Source organism: Muscardinus avellanarius (assembly GCF_963383645.1).
Source record: "Muscardinus avellanarius genome assembly, chromosome: 9".
NCBI classification, from domain to species: Eukaryota; Metazoa; Chordata; class Mammalia; order Rodentia; family Gliridae; genus Muscardinus; species Muscardinus avellanarius.
Genome location: NC_137795.1, coordinates 49,165,630 through 49,185,845, shown reverse-complemented (window position 1 = coordinate 49,185,845; position 20,216 = coordinate 49,165,630). Strand labels below are relative to the sequence as shown.

Here is a 20,216-nt window from a genome sequence, read left to right as displayed (position 1 = left end):
TTTCAGCAGGTGGAGAGGAGGTGGAGAGGCAGTGACAGAATAACAAAACTGTATGGTCTTCTCCAGCAGGAAATCAGTAATCTCCGCACTTTGTCCTGGGTAGTACTGAGGATTGAATGGGGGTTGAGGGGAGGGCATTGTTATTCTCTGAGCTGCATTCCCAGACCTACTTTATGTTTTATTTTGAAACAGAGTCATGTGAATTTGCCACGGGCTGGCCTGAAACCTACAATCTTTAGTCTGTCTCACTGGAATTATAGAGGTGTGCTACCACACTGGCTTCTGTAATTTACCTTTGTTTTTCTTTTCTTCTATATTTTAATGCTTTGTCGTCTTGTTCTTGATGTATTTTCTTTTTGAGTACCTAACACCCGACAGTCACTTAGGCTTTACTTTTATTTTTATTTAAAAAAACTTTTTTTTTTTTGTGGTATTGGGGATGGAACCCAGGGGCATTCTATCTCCAAGCTACACCCCCAGCCCTATTTTTTATTCTTTATTTTGAAACAGGGTCTCACTGTTTTTGCAAAGGGCCACTAAGTAGCTGAGGCTGTCTGAGAACGGTGACCTCCTATCTCAGCCTCCCAGATGCTGGGATTACAAGCATGCGCCACCTCGCCTGGCCAGGCTTTACTTTTAAATGGATTGGCGGGTAGTCAAGACGTGAGTCAATCTGCGAATAGGAGACTGTAACACAGACATAGGCAGAGTTTTGGGTGGTGATAGGAGCCATGGATGCCAGTCTAGGAGCTGGAAGAGCAAAGAACAAAGGGTGCTTTAATTTGAAATAGGCAGAGTGAGGCTGACAGATAGAACAGAAGATCAGGGTATGGTGGAAAGCGTTGACTTCTTGACATGCTACCATGGCCCTGCCACCTTCTCCACACCCAGAAGGGTCTGGAGTATAAAATAATACATCCTGGACACCTGGCATACATGTCGTCCAGCATATGGACTGAGGCTCTCAGAAGGAGGGATGCAACACAATCCGGTTTTGTCTGCAGGGTTTGAGGATGAGAGGACTGGCAGCAGCCTGCTAGAGTTACACTCCTACCTCTGTTTACAAGAACAAGCTCATGTGGAGGGATAATGCTCCTATGATATTTGCTGTCAGCATAAAGATTCCCTAACAAGTTTGGCCAGTATGGGAAAGAGCTGAAAACACACATAGAGTGTAATATTTGTGTCACACAATCATCCAAATACCTAGGAGATTCTAAAACCTAATTCTAGAAAAAAAAAAAAGTCTCCATTTAAGGATCTAAGCCAGAAGAAAACTGAATCTTTTTATTACTATTGTTGCATTAGCTGCTCTATGTAAAATGATGTCTAGTGTCTTTCCTCAGTTTGTGTTTTTGTGAATTCTAATTTTAAGTATTTTATCAATTAATTGGATCCTTTCCCAATACCTTTTCTTTATCTCATCTCTATTCTCTTCCATTCCCTATCAATCTCTCATTTCATCTTCTGACTTCCTTCCTTTCAAAACTTTTATTTTTCTTTTTCTATTTTTCATTCCATCTTCTGATTGAATTTAGGATATTGTCACTAGCCAGGCTTGGTGGTGCAGGTCTGTAATCCTAGCTAACACAGAAGGATCACAGGCTTGAGACCAGCCCTAGCAAGTGGAGAGACTTTGTTTCCAAATAAGAAATAAAACAGGGCTGGGTGTATAAGCCCAGAGGTAGAATGCCCCTTGGGTTCAATCCCCAGTAGTAGGAGACAAAAAAAGAAAGAAAGAAAAGAAAAGAAAATAGAATAGAAAAGAGAAACCATATGGGAAAAAAGGGGGTTGGGGTGTAGCTCAAAGGTACACTGCCTCTGGAGTTCAATCCCTAGTACCACAGAAAGAAAGAAAGAAAGAAAGAAAGAAAGAAAGAAAGAAAGAAAGAAAGAAAGAAAGAAAATCAATGCTTGACTTTTCAGCCAATTGTATATTTATTTCCCAGTGGTTGTAGAAATCATAGTAATTATTTAGCATATGTTGGTATATGGTTTGCTCTTAAATTACCACTGTTACTGGTGGTTACTATCTTTTCTCAAAAGAGGAACTGGTGGTTGAACTCAGCACTTTGATTTGCTGATTAGATGGGTTGAAGCTAAGATAGAGCCCCAGGGTAGGGGTTACTGTAGTAAAGAGATAACTGCTCAACTTAATGAGGCCTTCAAAATAAAAAAATGAGGCTGGGGGCGGGTAGCTTGGAAGTGGAAGGATCTGGGTTCAATCCTCAGCAAACTGCTCGCTAGAACACCTTCACATAAAAGGGGAAGAGAATCCATCACAGGGAAGTGCAACAATGGGCTCTCAGGAAACAGGCCAAGAACCTCCAAAAGCTTATAGCCTCCAAAATGGACTGCACAGATACAGGAGTGAATAAAATTCTAGACAAAGAAGTTAAAAAATTAGCCGGGCGTGGTAGTGCATTCTTGTAATCCCTGTGTTTGGGAGGCTGAGACAGGAGGATTGCTCAGGTTCGAAGCCAGCCTCAGCTGGTTTAAGAGACCCTGTTTCCAAATAAAATATAAAATAGGTCTGGGAGTGTAGCCCAGAGGTAGAAGACCCCTGGGTTCCATCCCCAGTACCACTGCATGAAAAAAAAAAAAAAGATAACTTATGAATGAAAGACAAAATCCACATATAAAATGGAGCATGCATTTTATATGTAATACATACATACATTTTATAAGTACATTTTATATATACATTTTATATGTAATTTAAAAATGTCTTGAGCTGAATGAGTATTTCTGTTAACGCTCATTTGCTACTTCATTATCTTTTTATTAGACAAGAGTCAAATTTTTGAAATGGCATATGAGAAAGGCTTAAACTTCAGAGCATTCTATTTTTTCCCTCAAATTAGAAAGAGGCTAGCTAATACTATATATGCTGTTATGAGAGAGGGAGAATATATAAACTAATTATCGGAGTACTTCTACCTTGGTTCAAACTAAAAAATGAAATTAAAATATATTAGGGTAGCCAGGCATGATGACACATGCTTGTAATCCCAGTACTTGAGAGGTTGAGATAGGAGGTTCGCAGGTTCGAGGACAGCCTCAGCTACTTAGTGAGGCCCTCTGTAACTCAGTGAGACCCTGTTTGAAAATTATATACATATTAGGGCATCAAGCATATTCCTCAAGTACACTTAGAGGCCATTAGTTTCTTTTTGGACCCCCAAATATCTCTATGGAACAAAGAAATTGAGAAGTAATAGTTTATAGGTTTCAACTGGCTTCCTTCCATAGGAGTCTGAAATGCCAATTCTGATAGAAATCAACTACTGGGAAAATTCTGTTAGCCCACAGTTTGCATCTTAAGCATTTAAAAGGTGAGACCTTGCCTAATCTATATAGGCTTCCTGATTTCCTTAGAAAAGCATGCAAATGCATTCCAGAGTCTATAATAATCACATGTTAAAAATCTACTACAGGCCAGGCATGTAGTTACATGTTTCATGTACTAATTACTAACAATTTTGAAGAGTACCTCAGTAGAATGAGGTAAGGAATTTTCAGAGAAAAAGCTTAAGCAAATTCATTCAGTTGATAAATACTCAAGTTAGAATGTGGAATGATACCTCCCAAGGTAAAAAGCCTCTTTGTACCAGAGTGTGCAGGCCTCCATTAATGTCTAGGAGATTCCTTCACAGGTTGCTAGAAGATTGCAGGGTCAAAATGTGAGACACAATTGTTCTTGAGAAGTACAGGAATTCTGACCAATAATTTGTTATTGAGAAAGTTGTCAGCATTTTCTTTTGGAAAGAGGGAAGGAACTTAATGCCAGGACCCAAACAGCCCTAGCCACCTTACTCAACTTTAGTCAATTTGTACCAAACTTTTAAGGGGAAAAAAATTGGTGAACCACGTACAAGGGAAGGCAGTTCATTTGAGCAGATCTATGTGCAATAAATGACACTCTAAAATATTCCAGTAGTTTAATTTAATCATTATGACAATACTTAGACAACAAAAACACTCCCAAGAATTATATGTTGAACAACTCCTGAGCTAAAAAAGAATCTGACACTATATCCCATGGACTGTAGCGTCCATACTACCACATAACTGACCAGCAGCTCCCTTGAAAAGGGAGACAAAAAAGACAAGAATATATGTGATTTTTAACCACCAGAAACGAGGTTGGTAGAAAGATAGGAACAAGTAGAGAAATGAGCCCATTCTTACTAATGATATTATCAAAACACCCCCATGCCAGGCACAGTGGTGCTCATCTGCAATCCCAGCACCTGGAAGGCTGAGGAACGCAGGTTTGCAGTGAGCCTCAGTAATGTAGTGAGACCCTCAGTAGCTTAGCGAGATCCTGTTTCAAAATAAAAACTCCATAGGGCTAGGGCTGCCAGGCGTGGTCGTGCACACTTATAATCCCAGCACTTGGGAGGCGGAGTCAGGAGGATTGCGCAGGTTTGAAGCCAGCCTCAGCAACTTAGTGAGATCCTGTTTCCAAATAAAATATAAAATAGGTCTGGGGGTGTAGCTTGGAGGTAAAAGGCTCCTGGGTTCCATTTCCAGTAACACACACACACACACACACACACACACACACACACACACACCCCTACCTAGGGGTGAGGCTCAGAAGTAGAATGTTTCTGGTTTCAAACCCCAGTACCAAAAATACCAAACCAAATGAAACAACAACAAAAAACCCTCTGCTCTTACAAGTCCTTTTCAATAGGCACACCATTTTTGGCAGTAATTATAACAAAATGGCAGTCTTCAGAATAGCTAAAATTTTAATTATAATATGCATCAAAACATGAGCTCTAGTTAATCCAGCACTGTCATCACTATGTTCCATCTAGTAAATTACTATTTTATCCAAAATTACCAAAACTTTATACACCAGAAATAAATCCTTTGCTATACATACGCTACATCTTAAACAAAAAAATTAAGTTATAAAAGTAACTCAGAAATATTCAGAATTTTTCATTTTACTTAACAGTCAGTAAAATAAAAGTATCCTTCCAAAGAAAATATTTAGACATACAATACCTGCGAGTTCTTGGTGGCTTTGGAGGAGGAGAATCTTGACTTTCAGTATCTACTGAGCTGACTATATTTTCAGTAGTAACTTCATTCTGCCAAGGGGAAAAAAAAAATGCTTCACTAATTAGGGGAAAAATAACCTTCCTTCTTTATGTTTAACCTAAACTGTTTCTGGCTTTTGAACTTTTAAAACAATGTTAATTTTGTCAAGAAACAAAATGGGTCTTAAATCTCTGGCTCTGTATTTTAGTCTGAAAGACAAAACTTCAACATAAGCGATTTGTACTTAAAAAAGTCTACCACCAACTACTGAAAGATTAATTGTCCATCTGAGCATTTCAGCACATTTCAAATGTTATATTAAAAAAACCCCTAATTTCTCAAGAAAATAAGTATTCAAGGTAGCTTCTTTCCCCCAGGATCACCACTATTAGAAAATTTATATGTGCAGAGAAAGGAAAAAATCCAACAAAATACAGCTTATATTCTTCACTTTTCCTAACCTTTTGGGGCACTACTGTGACTCCCCATGACTACCTAGTATCTGAAAAGTAGTCCATCTACAGGAGTCATTTTAAACATTCCTATCCTACCCTTTCTCTGTCACCATGTGGAGTATCAACTCCATTAAAGAATACAGCTAACTAAAAAGAAAAGTAGGGAGGGACCATCCAGGGAGAGCCACTTGGATCAGTGACATTAATAGCGATGATCCAAAGTCAACACACTATGAAAGTTTTAGAGATTAAGTACTGTGAAAAGAAGAGCTGCAAAATTATACCAGATACTGCTCTGAGTTAGTTTTATTTTCAGGAAGTACTCCATATTTATCTAGCTAGGCTATGTTAATTCTGGAACAGAAGACAGGTATCATTTTCACCCTTGTACATCTCAGGTAAGTTTTTTTGTAAAGCTATTGGCGCGCACTAAGGAACTTTAAACTACAGTTGTGTTTTGCTGTTTCTTTATCAAAAGACATCTCTATGAGCAGCAGCACGTGCTCATAATCTCAGTCACTCGAGGCAGAAGGCTTGCTTGAGCCCAGGAGTCGGAGGCCAGCCTGGGCTCTAACAGAGATATTCCTATCTCAAAAACAAACAAACAAAAAAGACGTTTATTAGAGCACCTCCTAACCTCCTTCTTTAACTTTATGTTACTTTTAAGTTATTTCCAACTAAAAAAACCCAGAGATTTCAACTTTCTGGCAATTCTTCGTGTGCCCCATCTCTGATATACAACTTGATGGATTAATACATCTAACAACCCTCACTAGAAGAGAGTTACATCATAAAACTGGAAACTTTTATCTTTTATGAAAGTCACTATGTAATAGAAGTACCTGTTGCAGGGATATATGCTACTGGCAGGGTAACTATATAATTTACTGTTCAAATCAGGGCTCTTTTGAAAATGAAAGAGGAGGACTACTAGTATGAATGGTTCTGCTGTATGGAAACCAAGACTTTGTCACCACAGTATTAGATCTTCAAGATACCGCCAGAATTTATAGATGCTCTGTATCATAAAAGTTCCTGAAATATTACTGATCCATGTTCTTAGTATTCCTACTAATCATAAAACATTCTCAACACTCATTAATATTTTATACCAACAATCTATAAAAATTAGCATTAAGTAGGTTAAATAAAAATTAAAGTTGAGGGCTGGGATGTAGCTCAGTGGTGGGTGGAGAGCCTGCCTAGCATGTGTGAGGTCCTGGGTTCCATCCCTCCATTGCAAAAGAAAGAGGGGAGGGAAGAGGAGGGGGAAGGAGAAGGGGGGGGGGAGAAGAACTACACAAAACTGTGGTAACTGAACTGTTTCTAACCCACGAAGCAGGGCAATTATTTCTTAGTACAACAAAATCTCATTCCAAAACAACTTAGGTTTTGCTGCCAAATACCTATAGAGTAACACTCTCAAAAACAAAAATCAAAACAAAACTAAGTTTTCAGAGCATTCTGAACTCTGAAACTACAGGTAAGGCACAGTGGCCTTACATATATGAACTGTACTGAACGAAGCTGGTAATGAAGAGGGTATAAAGGTTGGGGTATTTAAATTTCAAAAGTACAAAATCTGGTATTATTACCAAACAAAACCATAAAAAGGGTAAAGAGTAATACAGCCCTAAAATGGCATAATTAGTGTCATAAAGCCGTAGAATCAAAGAAAGGGACTGTTACAGTTGAAAATAAAAGCTGTGAAATATTAACAGAATATTAAGTCAGAATGTGGAATAGCAATGAGGGATGAATAAGATTTTTACAAACAAACAACAAAAATATGGGTATGATGGTAGAAGATCTATAATCCCAGGTAATCCAGAGGCTAAGGCTAGAGGATCAGGAGTTCAAGTCCAGCTTGCACAACACAGTGAGATTTTGCTTTAAACAACAACAAACTGGGTGTGGTGGCACATGCCTATAATCCCAGTACTTGGGAGGCTGAGACAGGTCCAGGGTATGCAATATAGTGAGGCCCCCAGCAACTTACACTGTTTCAAAATAAAAATAAAATAGGGCGTTCAGAGGTAGAATGCCCCTGAACTCAATCCCCAGTACCACAAACAAAAATAAACAAACCGTACCACCACCACAATAAAAACAAAACGCAAAGGAAGGGGAACAGGTAGAAAAGGAAAGAAAAAATAGGGACATTTGTGGGCAAATGACTATAGATGACAAAGGAAAGGTATCATGAAGAACTCCTCTCTCTGGGTGAAAGAGAATTATAGAACCATTAATCAAAAGAACTTCTAGGGGAGAAGAGCTTTCTGAACATGCTGAATTTCATCTGATGAAAGGAATCAATGTAGAAAGTCAACTCAACAAACAGCCACTACTTAAATATCATGGGCCAAAACTCCTCATCACTGGACTTCACAAAAGAACAACATTCATCTTGGATGTCCCAGGATTTGCCTACAATAACGTCTGCTATAATTTTACATCTTCTGACTCTTTTTTATTGCCCAGTTTTTGATCCCATATTTGTCTTGATGTATACAGTTTTCTTAGGCTGCTTTCATTACCAGTTGAAGCAATCACTAACTTTTGAAATGGAAAGTAATTTTAGAAATTAAGCAATCTCTTGGAGAGAAGATCCTAGTGTATGTTTTATTTCAAGAAGATCTTGCCAAAGTTATTTTGTATAATAATATTTTCTGTATAACAGAGCTGTATAAAAAGCTACAGAAGAGCTGGGAGAAGTGGCATACCTCTGTAATCCTAGTACATGGTAGGCGGAGACAGGGTATTGCAGGTTAAAGGCCAGCCTCAGCAACATAGGGAAAATCTCAGCAACCTAGCAAGACCCTGTTTCAAAATAAAGAAATAAAAAGGGCTAGGGAGGTAGTTCAGAGATAGAATGCACCCGAATTCAATCCCTAGTACTACAAACAAAACAAAACAAAAAAATAAGTAAAATAAAAACCAAGGTACTTTAAAAAAAATCACATTTGAGAAAAAAATTCAATATATCTAAATGTGTAACAGAAAAACACAACATAAGGACCATAAAACAAACTATTATTATTACTAATCATTCCAGAATTGAAAACACTGGTGCTGACAGTACCAGTAGTGGTATCCTTTATATAAAAGGTAAAAACATATGCACCTTACAGATGTTTGCTTTTTGAGGTATTTCCTAAATCCTGAATCAATATGAGACAGGTTTCCAGAATAAATTTTCTCTAGATTCCCTCCTCTGGGAACTCAATTTAGTTGTGAACACTTCTAAAAAACATTATTTATTTTAGAGTCTTATGTTATCAATTATTATTTCAAACTAAAATTTCTACAAAAACATTCTGGAATATAAATCATACTCCAATAAAAACCTATATTTAAATAAATTCCCCCAAAACAAGATTTCTTAGGAGAAAATTAAAAATTATCTAAAAGGATAATTTACTCTTTCTATTCATCTATCCTTTCGTTTTTTAAAATCAACGCATCCACTGAGATGCAGCTATACTTCATGTGCTATATAACAACATTCTGGTTCAGTGGACCACGTATATGACAGAGGCCCCACAGATCAGATTGCCTAGTAATGTTGCAGCCATCTTAACGTGCACTTCATGATGTTCACATGCCAGAAAGAGCCAAATGACACATTTATCAGAATTTATCCACACTGTTGAGTGATGGATGGTTTGTATAAATCTCAACAACACTTAGCGTGTGTCTACTACCAGGCAAAGATAATAAAGTAGGTTTGAAACAACCACTTTATCGCTATTGGGCATTTCATCTCATCTCTTCCTATCCAAAGTGTAACTTTTTTTGTGTTCCTTTGTCATCTGTAAATTTCTGACCTGTTAGACAAACAATCTATGATAAATTATAATCTAGTGTGGACTTGAAGTTACAAAAAAAAAAAGAGCTAATGAATTAAATCCTAATAAACAACAGGTAACAGAAAAATAAAGATGACAGACAGAGTGATACAATATTATCATATATCCTTTCTGGAGATTATTAAAATACATGGAAAAGTATTAAGAAATATAACATTGAATATTGTAATAAAAGAATTTTCTATACATTTTTAAAATGTAAAGGTTAGTAACAGTTAAAACAGTAGTCTATATCACCTAAATTTATTTATTTGTTTTTGCAGTACTGAGGACTGACTCTGACATGGAGCTACATCTTTAGCCCGTTTTATTTTATCTTAGTTTTTAAATTTTGAGATAGGATCCTACTAAGTTGCTGGGACTGGGTTTTAACTCGTGATCCTCCTGCTCAGCCTCCCGAGTTGCTGAGATAGCAGTTGTGTAACATGCCCAGTTTAAAGCACCTATATTTCTAAAATATGAGAACCTTAACTTTGACATTAATCTTACATTTATGGAATAAAATGAAAATGTTTTTCAATTAAATTAAAAAACAAATATACAGTGTAATCAGCTTCTGGAAACAGTTAATGTCCCATTTTAGATAAAGTTATACAAAAGAACAAATATCCTATTCTATATTACAAAATATTTGGCTAGATTTAGAACAGGTTTTATAACAGGAGTTAATTAAAGGGAAAAAGAGACATGGCAATGTGCAAGGTTTAGTTGCACAATGATCCTCATGTTAATAAAGGAATAAAAAAGAGAGACTGTAGATAATTTTTTTTGGTGTGTGTGTGCGGTGACTGGGGATTGACCCCTGAGGCATTGTACCTTCGAGTTACACTTTCAGCCCTGTTTTATTTATTTGGAAACAGGGCCTCAAAAGGTTGCTGAAGCTCTCTTCGAACCTTCTATCCTCATGTCTTATCCTCCCAAGTACAGGTGTTACAGGTGTGTGCCACCATGCCCAGCTTATTTTGAAATAGGGTCTTGCTAAGTTGCTGATGCTGGTCTCACACCTGCGATCTTCCTGTCTCAGACTTTCATGTACTGGGATTACAGGTGTGTGCCACCACAACAGGCCATATATCTTTTTTTTTTTTTGGTGGTACTCAGGGGTGGACCTCAGGGGCTTTCTACCTCCAGGCTACACACCCAGCCCTATTTTATAATTTATTTGGAAACAAGGTCTCACTAAGTTGCTGAGAGCCTCACTAAGTAGCTGAGGCTGGCTTCGAACCCGTGCGATCCTCCTGTCTCAGCCTCCCAAGCGCGGGGATTACAGACATCGCCACCACACCCAGCCATATATATAAAACCTTAAAAGCCTCAAACTGTCACTTAGCTAATAAAGAAAATATGTAGAGTTCCTAAATTCATGGATTAACATTAATTACCTTAATGGACTTAGGTCAGCATTTGGTAACAAATCTCTCTTATTTGGAAAACCAAGAAATTTCAAACACTCTAGGAAATTAAGAAAGCCATATAATGGAAAAAAAAAACAAAGCTTATAAATTATTATAAATTATATCGGGCAGGTGTGGTTCTACATGCTTGTAATTCTAGTATTTGGCAGGCTGAAACCGGAGAATTACAGGTATTGAGGTCTGTGCATGGTAACTTAGTGAGATATTCTTTCAAAATTAAAAAATTAAAAAGGGCTAGAGGTTATAGCTCAGAGACAGAAAGCCCCTGGGTTCAATTCCCAGTAACCTCCTCATAATGCCCCCTCACACATAAAAGATTCAACTCACAGGTTCGATTATAAAGATGCAAAAGAATTCTACTCCCCCCCTACACCAACAGCTTGGCACTTTTAGGTTATTATATATAAAAAGAAGAAAAGCTGGGTGTAGTGGCACATGTTTGTAATCCCAGTACTTGGGAGGCTGAGACAAGAGGATCGTGGTTCCCAGACAGCCTCAGCTACTTAGTGAGGCCTTCTGCAACTTACTGAGACCCCGTTTCAAAATAAAGAATAAGCCGGGCATGGTGGCACACGCTTGTAATCCCTGCGCTTGGGAGGCAGAGACAGGAGGATCGTGCTGGTTTGAAGCCAACCTCACTGGCTTAAGAGACCGTTTCCAAATAAAAATATAAAATAGGCCTGGGAGTGTAGCCCGGAGGTAGAAGGGTTTCCAGGAACCCCAGTACCACAAAAAAAAAAAAAAAAAAAAAAAAAACCCACAAAAAACAAAAAACAAAATAGGTCTGGGGGGTGGGGTGTGTAGGTCAGAGATGGAATGCCCCAAGATTCCATCCCCAGTACTGCAAAAAATAAAAAGAAAATGTTAAAAACAGATATAGAAATGAGAATACAGTATTTTTGTTAGAAGTCCGAATATCCAATACGATATTTTCTTTTTTTTTTTGCGGGGCTAGCGATGGAACCCAGGGGCATTTGACCTCCAAGCTACACCCCCTGCTCTATTTTTTATTCTTTATTTTTTTATTTTTTTGGTGGTACTGGGGTTCCTGGAAGCCCTTCTACCTCGGGGCTACACTCCCAGACCTATTTTTACATTTTCATTTTGGAAACAGGGTCTCCTAAGCCAGCGCACGGCTGGCTTCGAACCTGCGCGATCCTCCTGTCTCCGCCTCCCAAGCGCGGGGATTACAAGCGTGCGCCACCACGCCCGGCTTTATTCTTTATTTTGAAACTGGGTCTCACTGAGTTGTAGAGGGCTTCACTAAGTAGTTGAGGCTGTCCACAAACTCCGATCCTCCAGTCTCAGCCTCCCGAATGCTGGGATTACAAGTGTGCCACCAAGCCCGGCCAATATGATCTTTTCTTTCTTTTTATTTTTTTGTGGTACTGGGGATTGAATTTAGGGACATTCTTCCTCCGAGCTATACTCCCAGCTCCTCTCCCCATTTCTGATGGTACTGGGGATTAAATCCAGGGGCATTCTACATTTGAGCTACATCCCCAGCCCTATTTTTTTTTTATATTGAAACAGGGTCTCACTTAGTTGCAGAGGGCTTCACTGAGTACCTAGGGCTGGCCTTGAACCTGTAGCCCTCCTGCCTCAGCCTCCCAAGTATAGAAATTACAACTGTGTACCACCACACCTGGCTTAACAGTAAAAAATTGTATAATTTTTTTTTTTGTACTAGGAATAAACCCAGGGACATTCTTTGAGCTATACTCCAGCTCTATTTTATTTTTTTTGTTGGAAACAGGGTCTTGCTAAATTTCTGAGAGCCTCATATAAGCTGCTGAGGCTGGCTTCAAACCTGCAACCCTTCTCTCTCTGCCTCTCAAGTACTGGGATTACAGGCATGTTCCACCATGCCCAGCAGAATCATGAAACTTTTGAATTAGTATTTTCTTTCTTAGAGCCAGGTGTGGTGGCACACACTTTTAATCCCAGTACTTGGGAGGCTGAGATGGGAAGATCTGGGTTCGCAGCCAGCCTCAGCTACTTAGTTTGCAGTTAGGCCCTCTGCAACTTAGTGAGACCCTGTATCAAAATAAAGAACTGAAAATCAGGCTGGGAGTGTAGCTTGGAGGTAGAATGTTCCTGGGTTCAATCCCTAGCACCACATCCACACAGAAAATTTTTCTTAGCTATATGTTATTTAGACTAATACTGGAGTCATTAAATGTCCATTATAATAGAGATAAAATTAGAAAGAAATAAGATAATAAAATCTAGGTAAGATAAAAACAATAACTGTCATTCATATTAGAAAAAATACAAGACAACAATTAAAAGCTAAGTATCATATATTGGTAAAAAGTAAGTTTGCTAAAACTAATAGGCTAGAACACCTACCCCTTCATCAGCAATTTTCTGGGTTCCATGAATTTCATACATTTGTAGCTGTTTTTCAAACAGTTGGGCAATGGCTCTATGAACAAGCTCATATTGCTCCTATTAGGGAGATGAATGGTAAACAAGGGAAAAAGATAATTAAATAAAGCAAAAAGGCATTTATAATAATATAGCTTATAAATAAAACAAACTATACCTTTGTCTGTACTGCAGAATGCCTTTGTGTTCTCATTTCTTGTATTAAATTAAATACATTAAATTCCTCTGGTATTTTCTAAAACAAAGAATTTAATATGTGTAAAATTTTGACAACTTCAGAAAATAGTAAAATTCTTTTCTTATAGACCTTAGATTAATGCTAAGTAGCTGCAAACACTTACTGAGTCCTACCCATCAGACATCAGACACTGTGCATTGCATTTAGATGCAAAGTTTATTTCGACCTTAGCAGCCAAGCTGGGAGCCATACCCAGCTAAAGAAAACATGATTGTAATGTAGGGGGAATAAAGAGGCTGAGAAAAACTCTGATGGGTGGAGTGGCAATTACATTATATATATTAAAAGGTTATTTCACAAAAAGCAAAGGAAGGCATGGCAAACTGAATATAGACTTTATAAGGAATGTATAGTGTGATGTGGATAAAGCCTAAGGAGGAAAAGTAGGTACTCAAAAGGATTAGAGAAGATAAAGCTATAGGGATCAGACTATCAACAAGATAAAGAGCTTGAACTTATGCTACAGGCCAGTGTCTCCTAGCCTGGCCATGCAAGGATCAGCTAACACTAGGTAAAAATATAGATCCCAAAGGCTTTATCTACAGGAAATAATTGTAAAACAACCTAGGCAATTGTACTTTTGAAATTGGGACTACTGCAATAGGCAATCTTGAAATGAGCTTAGGTGATATTCTGGGAATTCTTCTGCATCAGGGAAGATGACAGTCTATATGGGGAGAAACTAGTAGTGGTTTACTGAATCAGAAATATTATAACTTGGTGATAAGAATATGTTAAAGTGATGAGGCAGGTGAAAAAACTGACAATGATTTTCCTATGTTTACTCTTTGGGAGTCTTTACAGACATCAAATTTTAAGATTAATTCCATTTAAAGCCTAAGATTGTCTTTAAGTTAAGCCAAACTCAATGAAATAAAATCTACAACTTGTGAAATGTTTTAACATTTCAACAAACCTGAAAAAATTATTATTATTTTTTTTGCTGGCATTCATTTAATGACTCTCTCTCCAAACCAATTTAAAATTTTGATTTTTGTGTTAAAATATGGTAGAATACTAGTTAAAAAGTTTCACTGAATAAATTTTCATTTGAATACTAGGAGATGATTATAGGTTTTATGGAATTCAAAAGTAAAATTTAATCCCCATTATAGTTTGATATAGAATGTTTCCTGAAAAGGTCGTGTATGTCGATGTTCAGAGGTGATATGACTGAATCATGAAGGACTAAATCTCATACATTGGGTGGTAACCTATGTATGTAGGCAGTGTATGACTAGAGGGAGTGGATTATTGGGAGTGTGGAGTTAAAAACTATAAAGATATCCATGAACCCCCTTCACTAGCTCTTTCTGCTTCTGCTTCCATGATATAAGAGCAGAACCTGTGCTCTTCTTTCTGCTCCTTGTGCCATGCCCTGAATTCTACAGACTTCAGCTGGTCTAACATAATGGAAGCCCTGAAATCTCCAGAACTGAGAGAAAATAAACCATCCTTTCTCTAAGTTGTTTCAAGTATTTTGAGTCATAGCAGTGAGAATGCAGAGTGAAACAACCCCAAAGGCTTTTAACTTTTTTTTTTTTGGTACTGGGGATGGAACTCAGGGGCTTTTCTACCTCAGGGCTATACTCCCAGACCTATTTTATACTTTTTTTGGAAACAGGGTCTCACTAAGTTGCTAAGAGCCTAAGTAGCTGAGGCTGGCTTCGAACCTGTGCGATCCTCCTGTCTCAGCCTCCCAAGCTCTGGGATTACAAGCGTACGCCACCACACTTGGCTCTCCCCAAAGGCTTTTAAAGGAATGAATTAAAATGCCCTAGCAGAAACAAAAAATGAAAAAATAGCGGAAGAAAAAGTAGAGAGTGAGAAAAAGGGAAAAGAGAAACAAAACACTGTATTGACGTTTTATATAAAACACAGACTTACATATTTATAAACTATAAACATATCCCTAATGCACAGAAAACGAACATATTATGGAATCAGCAAAAAATCAAATAAAAAGCCTGTGTGTTTTTCAAATTTGTAACATAATGAGGGCAATTGTCTTATTTTTGCATTCTCTATAGCATAAAACACAAATCCTTAGAAATAGCAGTGGTAGAAACACAGTGATCACAGCAACAGTAACAAAAAATAACAATGAACTGAAATATCATAGTAGGTAAAGAGTCACAATTTTAATGTGGGCAGTTTGGCTCCAAATTCAGTATTTTTAACCACATACTTCAGTTTCTCCACTAGGGACAAGTATTACTGAACATAGTAATACTTAGAATAAATATAAAAGGCAATGAGAATTCTGTATTTGAAAAAGTCTGTGTACAGTTTACATCTCTCATGCAGGTATTCATTCACCTAGAATACTGTCCTTTTCTTCTTGTTAAATGCAAAATGAACCATTTATACCTTTTCATTATCTTTATTCTTACATGGTAAAAATAATTCTGAAAAAGTGACATATACAGCAAAATATGTGCTATCACTGTAATATTTCAAAATCATGACAGATCCACTGGCTATAATGCTACATAAAAATTATTCTTACCCCAGCTTTTAGTAAATTCCACGTATAATCTATGGCACAGATGGCACCTGTTCTTCCACAGCCTGCACTATGGATGTAAAGTTTGAAAAAAAATTTATTTTTGTGATAAAAGAGCTATAAAAATAAAATATACATGAACATGTTACCATTTAAAAACAAAAATATCATTTTGGAAATTTATAAAATTATACTTTTTAGTAAACAAATTATAACTTAAAAGTGCATACATGGGATCATCCTTAACATTATACTTATACTCTAAACTTAATTCAAAGATTGTCCAAAATTAAGAATCTGACAAAAGAGCTTAGAGGCTTCACTGCGGAAGTTGAAGTATACCTTAAAGAACTAGATAAAACAATATACTATGAAGATAAGTGTATTGTGTGTGTGTGTGTGTGTGTGTGTGTGTGTGTGTGTGTGTGTGTTATTGGGGATGGAACCCAGGGGTTTTCTACCTCTGGGCTACACTCCCAGACCTACTTTGTATTTTATTTGGAAACAGGGTCTCACTAAGTTGCTGAGAGCCTCACTAAGTAGCTGAGGCTGGCTTCAAACCTGTGCGATCCTCCTGTCTCGGCCTCCCAAGCGCGGGGATTACAAGCGTGCGCCACCACGCCAACCAAAGCTACTCCTTCTCAACTAGGTATGCACTTTAGAAGTGAAAATCACTATGATTATTTCACAGGGGTTACTACCATCACCAGAATAACCTTTTCTTTCTTTTTGTATAGAAGATTGAACCCAGGGGCATTCTACCTCTGACTATACCCCCAGCCCTTTTATTTATTTATTTTTTTGGTGGTACTGGGGTTCCTGGAAGCCCTTCTTCCTCCGGGCTACACTCCCAGACCTATTTATAAATTTTTGAAACAGGGTCTCTTACGCCAGCACGGCTGGCTTCGAACCTGCGCGATCCTCCTGTCTCCGCCTCCCAAGCGCGGGGGATTACAAGCGTGCGCCACCACGCCCGGCTGCCCCAGCCCTTTTAAATTTGTATGCGCAAAGGGTTTCATTCAGTTGCTGGGCCTGGCCTTAAACCTGAGATTCTCTTGTCTTAGGGGTATTCTATCTCTAAGCTACACTCCCAGCCATTTCTTTACTCTTTATTTTGAAACAGTAAGAGGCTGGCCACGAACCTGCAAGCCTCCTGTCTCAACTTTCCAAGTACTGGAATTACAGGCATGTGCCACTATGACTGACTTCAAAATAAAAAATTAAAAAGGGAGCTGAGTAGTGGTTCATACTTGTAATCCCTGTACTTGGGAGGGTGAAACAGGAGGATCACAGGTTTGAGGCCAGCCTCTACAATTTAGCAAGGCTCTCAGCAAGACCCTGTTTCAAAATAAAAAATAAAATAGGACGCCAGGCATGGTGGCGCACGCTTGTAATCCCCGTGCTTGGGAGGCAGAGACAGGAGGATCGCGCAGGTTCAAAACCAGCCGTGCTGGCTTGAGAGACCGTTTCCAAATAAAAAAGTATAAAAATAGGTCTGGGAGCGTAGCCCGGAGGTAGAAGAGTTTCCAGGAACCCCAGTACCACAAAAATAAAATAAAATAAAATAAAATAAAATAGGACTGTGGTGAAGCTTAAAGGTAGAATACCCCTGGGTTCAATCCACAGTACTATTTTAAAAAAATCTTTTTTTTAAATGGCTGGGGATGTAGCTTAGGGGTAGAGCCCTTGCCTCGCAGGTACAGTCCCTGGGATTTATCCCTAATACTTCATAAAACAGAGTAATAAATTATATGTTCTATTAAATAGGGAAAATATTTTTAAAAAATACTATGTGCATATATATACACAGTGAATGGATATATACTAAGGTTTTAAGAATGGTGGTTACTAATGGAACTACTGTAAGGAAAGAATTTCCTTTTGTTGACATATTTTCTAAGCAATTACAGTTAACATATTTTGGTTCTTTAAAAATATTAAATAGAGCCGGGCGTGGTGGCGCACGCTTGTAATCCCAGCATTCAGGAGGCTGAGACCGGAGGATCGCGGTTTGCGGACAGCCTCAGCTACTTAGTGAGGCCCTCTGCAACTCAGTGAGACCCGGTTTCAAAATAAAGAATAAAAAATAGGGGAGGAGGTGTAGCTCAGAGGTCGAATGCCCCTGGGTTACACCCCAAGACCCACCCCCCCCAAAAAAAAAAGTCAGCTTGGTGTGGTAGCGCACACTTGTAATCCCAGCATTTGGGAGGGCGAGACAGGAAGATTGCAGTTCACGGACAGCCTCAGCTACTTAGTGAGGCCCTTTGCAACTCAGTGAGACCTTGTTTCAAAATAAAGAATAAAAAATGGAGCTGGGGGTGTAGCTCAGAGGTAGAATGCCCCCAGGTTTCATCCCCAGTTAAAAAAAATTAAATGGTCAATGTTTAAAAAATAGAAGTTCTTATTGAAGTGAACTTATGAACTATATACTCAATGAGTGGGTAAGTGATAGAATATGAAATAATTTCAACTAACAAAGAAGTCTAGTCAAAGTAACTTATATTTTAATTCTAAAATTAAATATTCTTCATAACCTATTATTTAATTCTACTGAATTTTACTATAAAAAACTTGTTTTAATTGACCAAGTCACTCTTTTTGTATGTGTGTGTGTGTGGTACTGGGGACTGAACTAAGGAGCACTGTCCCTCTGAGCTACACCCTCAGCCTTAATCTCCCAGGTACTGAGATTACAAGTGTGCGCCACCACGCCTGGCCAACAAGAAACTTTCTGAGACCAGAAATAAAAGCCAGCCTTTTTATCTCACTGACTTCTAGACACAATAAAGTCACACGGAGAAAATTATATTCAGTGCTGTGCCAACTACTTAAGTAACTAACCAGAAAATATAAGTCTGAAAATTTTTCATTTTTATAATAAATATGACTATAGGGATAAAGTGACAGGAGTTTTATGAAATAATAGTCTAAGGCCTTTAGAAGAACCCAATATAAATTAAAAGTTAATAGTAGATAAACTGCCTTAGGATTCAGAGGTAGCTTTTACTCTTGGGAAAAATCATACATTGATAAATGATGATGAAATCCCAAAACTTGGGTTTCAAAATATCCTATATTACCCATACTGTAATGATATATATTCCAAACTACTAAAAACATCTAATATTTTCATGACTAAAGGAAGCCATTTACTATTTGAAGCTTTCTAAAAAGATAGCAACAATGAGTTCTAGGAGCGAAATCACACATTGTAATCTAGAAACCAACACGAGTAGAGGTGGATAAGACAGAGAACAAAGGGTTGGCAATGTTTACAGGTCAAGAATCAGCGGGGCATGTGGGCACATACAACTAATCCCAGTACTTGGGAAGCCAGAGGATGATTGTAGGTTTAAGGCCAACCTGAACACCATAGCAAGGTCCCCTAAAACTTACTCTGATTTAAAAAATAAAATAGGGCTGGGAGTGTAGTTCAGAGGTAGAACAACCCTAGGTTCAATCCCCAGTAATTAACACACACACACACACACACACACACACACACACACACACACCCCAAAACCAAATAAACAAAACAAAAAAAAACCCCTCAGAGATGATCTTTATGTTTTATTGTTATATAGATTGCATACATTTTTAAGGTCTCAGCCTCAAATATACAATAATAAAGCTAGGACAAGTTAAGGATTACTATAACCATATTAATGCAAAAATACAACCTCATTCAAATACTACATTATGAACACAAAAATATTTATGCATTTGAAAAAATTAAAATTATTTTGTACCTGCAATGAATACATATAGGCACATCTTCATGTGCTTGGTATTTTCTCATTAAGCTTATCATATCCAGAATAGAATCAAACGATGAAGGAACATCATGGTCTGGCCAGTTCACATAATGAAACTGATAGAGCCTACGAGATTCCTTCATGAAAATCAGAAATTCAACAATTATGAATACACACTTGCAAACCTTAAAGATGTACATCTCATTTAAATGTCATTTTCAAGATATTATTGTGCAGTACTCAGCACTATTTTAAAAACTCCAAATAAATAATAACCTGCATCACTGACTGTTTACCATATGCACAATAGCGATGCTAAGTTTCCCACATAATTTTATTTAACCTCCATGAGGAAAGTAGTATTGATACTATCTTCATATTATAAGTAAGGAAACTGAGACAGGAAGATTAAAAGACCTGTCTAAAGTTTCACAGAAAGTGACAAATGTGGGATATAACCCAAGTGGTCTTACCTCTAGAAAGTACACTGTAACCATTACACTACACATATATATCTAACTAATCCACA

The 20,216-nt window shown here is 37.7% G+C and overlaps 1 protein-coding gene across 1 annotated transcript in view; it reads right to left on the bottom strand.

Annotated features, from left to right (window-relative positions):
• PTPN12 (protein tyrosine phosphatase non-receptor type 12) overlaps window positions 1-20,216 on the bottom strand; it is a gene marked incomplete at both ends in the record, with an annotated part of 117,463 nt that overhangs the window by 18,552 nt on the left and 78,695 nt on the right. The window contains 5 exons of the mRNA XM_080701888.1: window positions 5,023-5,108; window positions 13,150-13,248; window positions 13,346-13,423; window positions 15,936-16,002; window positions 19,682-19,824. Coding sequence (XP_080558014.1) covers window positions 5,023-5,108; window positions 13,150-13,248; window positions 13,346-13,423; window positions 15,936-16,002; window positions 19,682-19,824 — 473 coding nt within the window. The remainder of the gene's footprint in view (window positions 1-5,022; window positions 5,109-13,149; window positions 13,249-13,345; window positions 13,424-15,935; window positions 16,003-19,681; window positions 19,825-20,216) is intronic.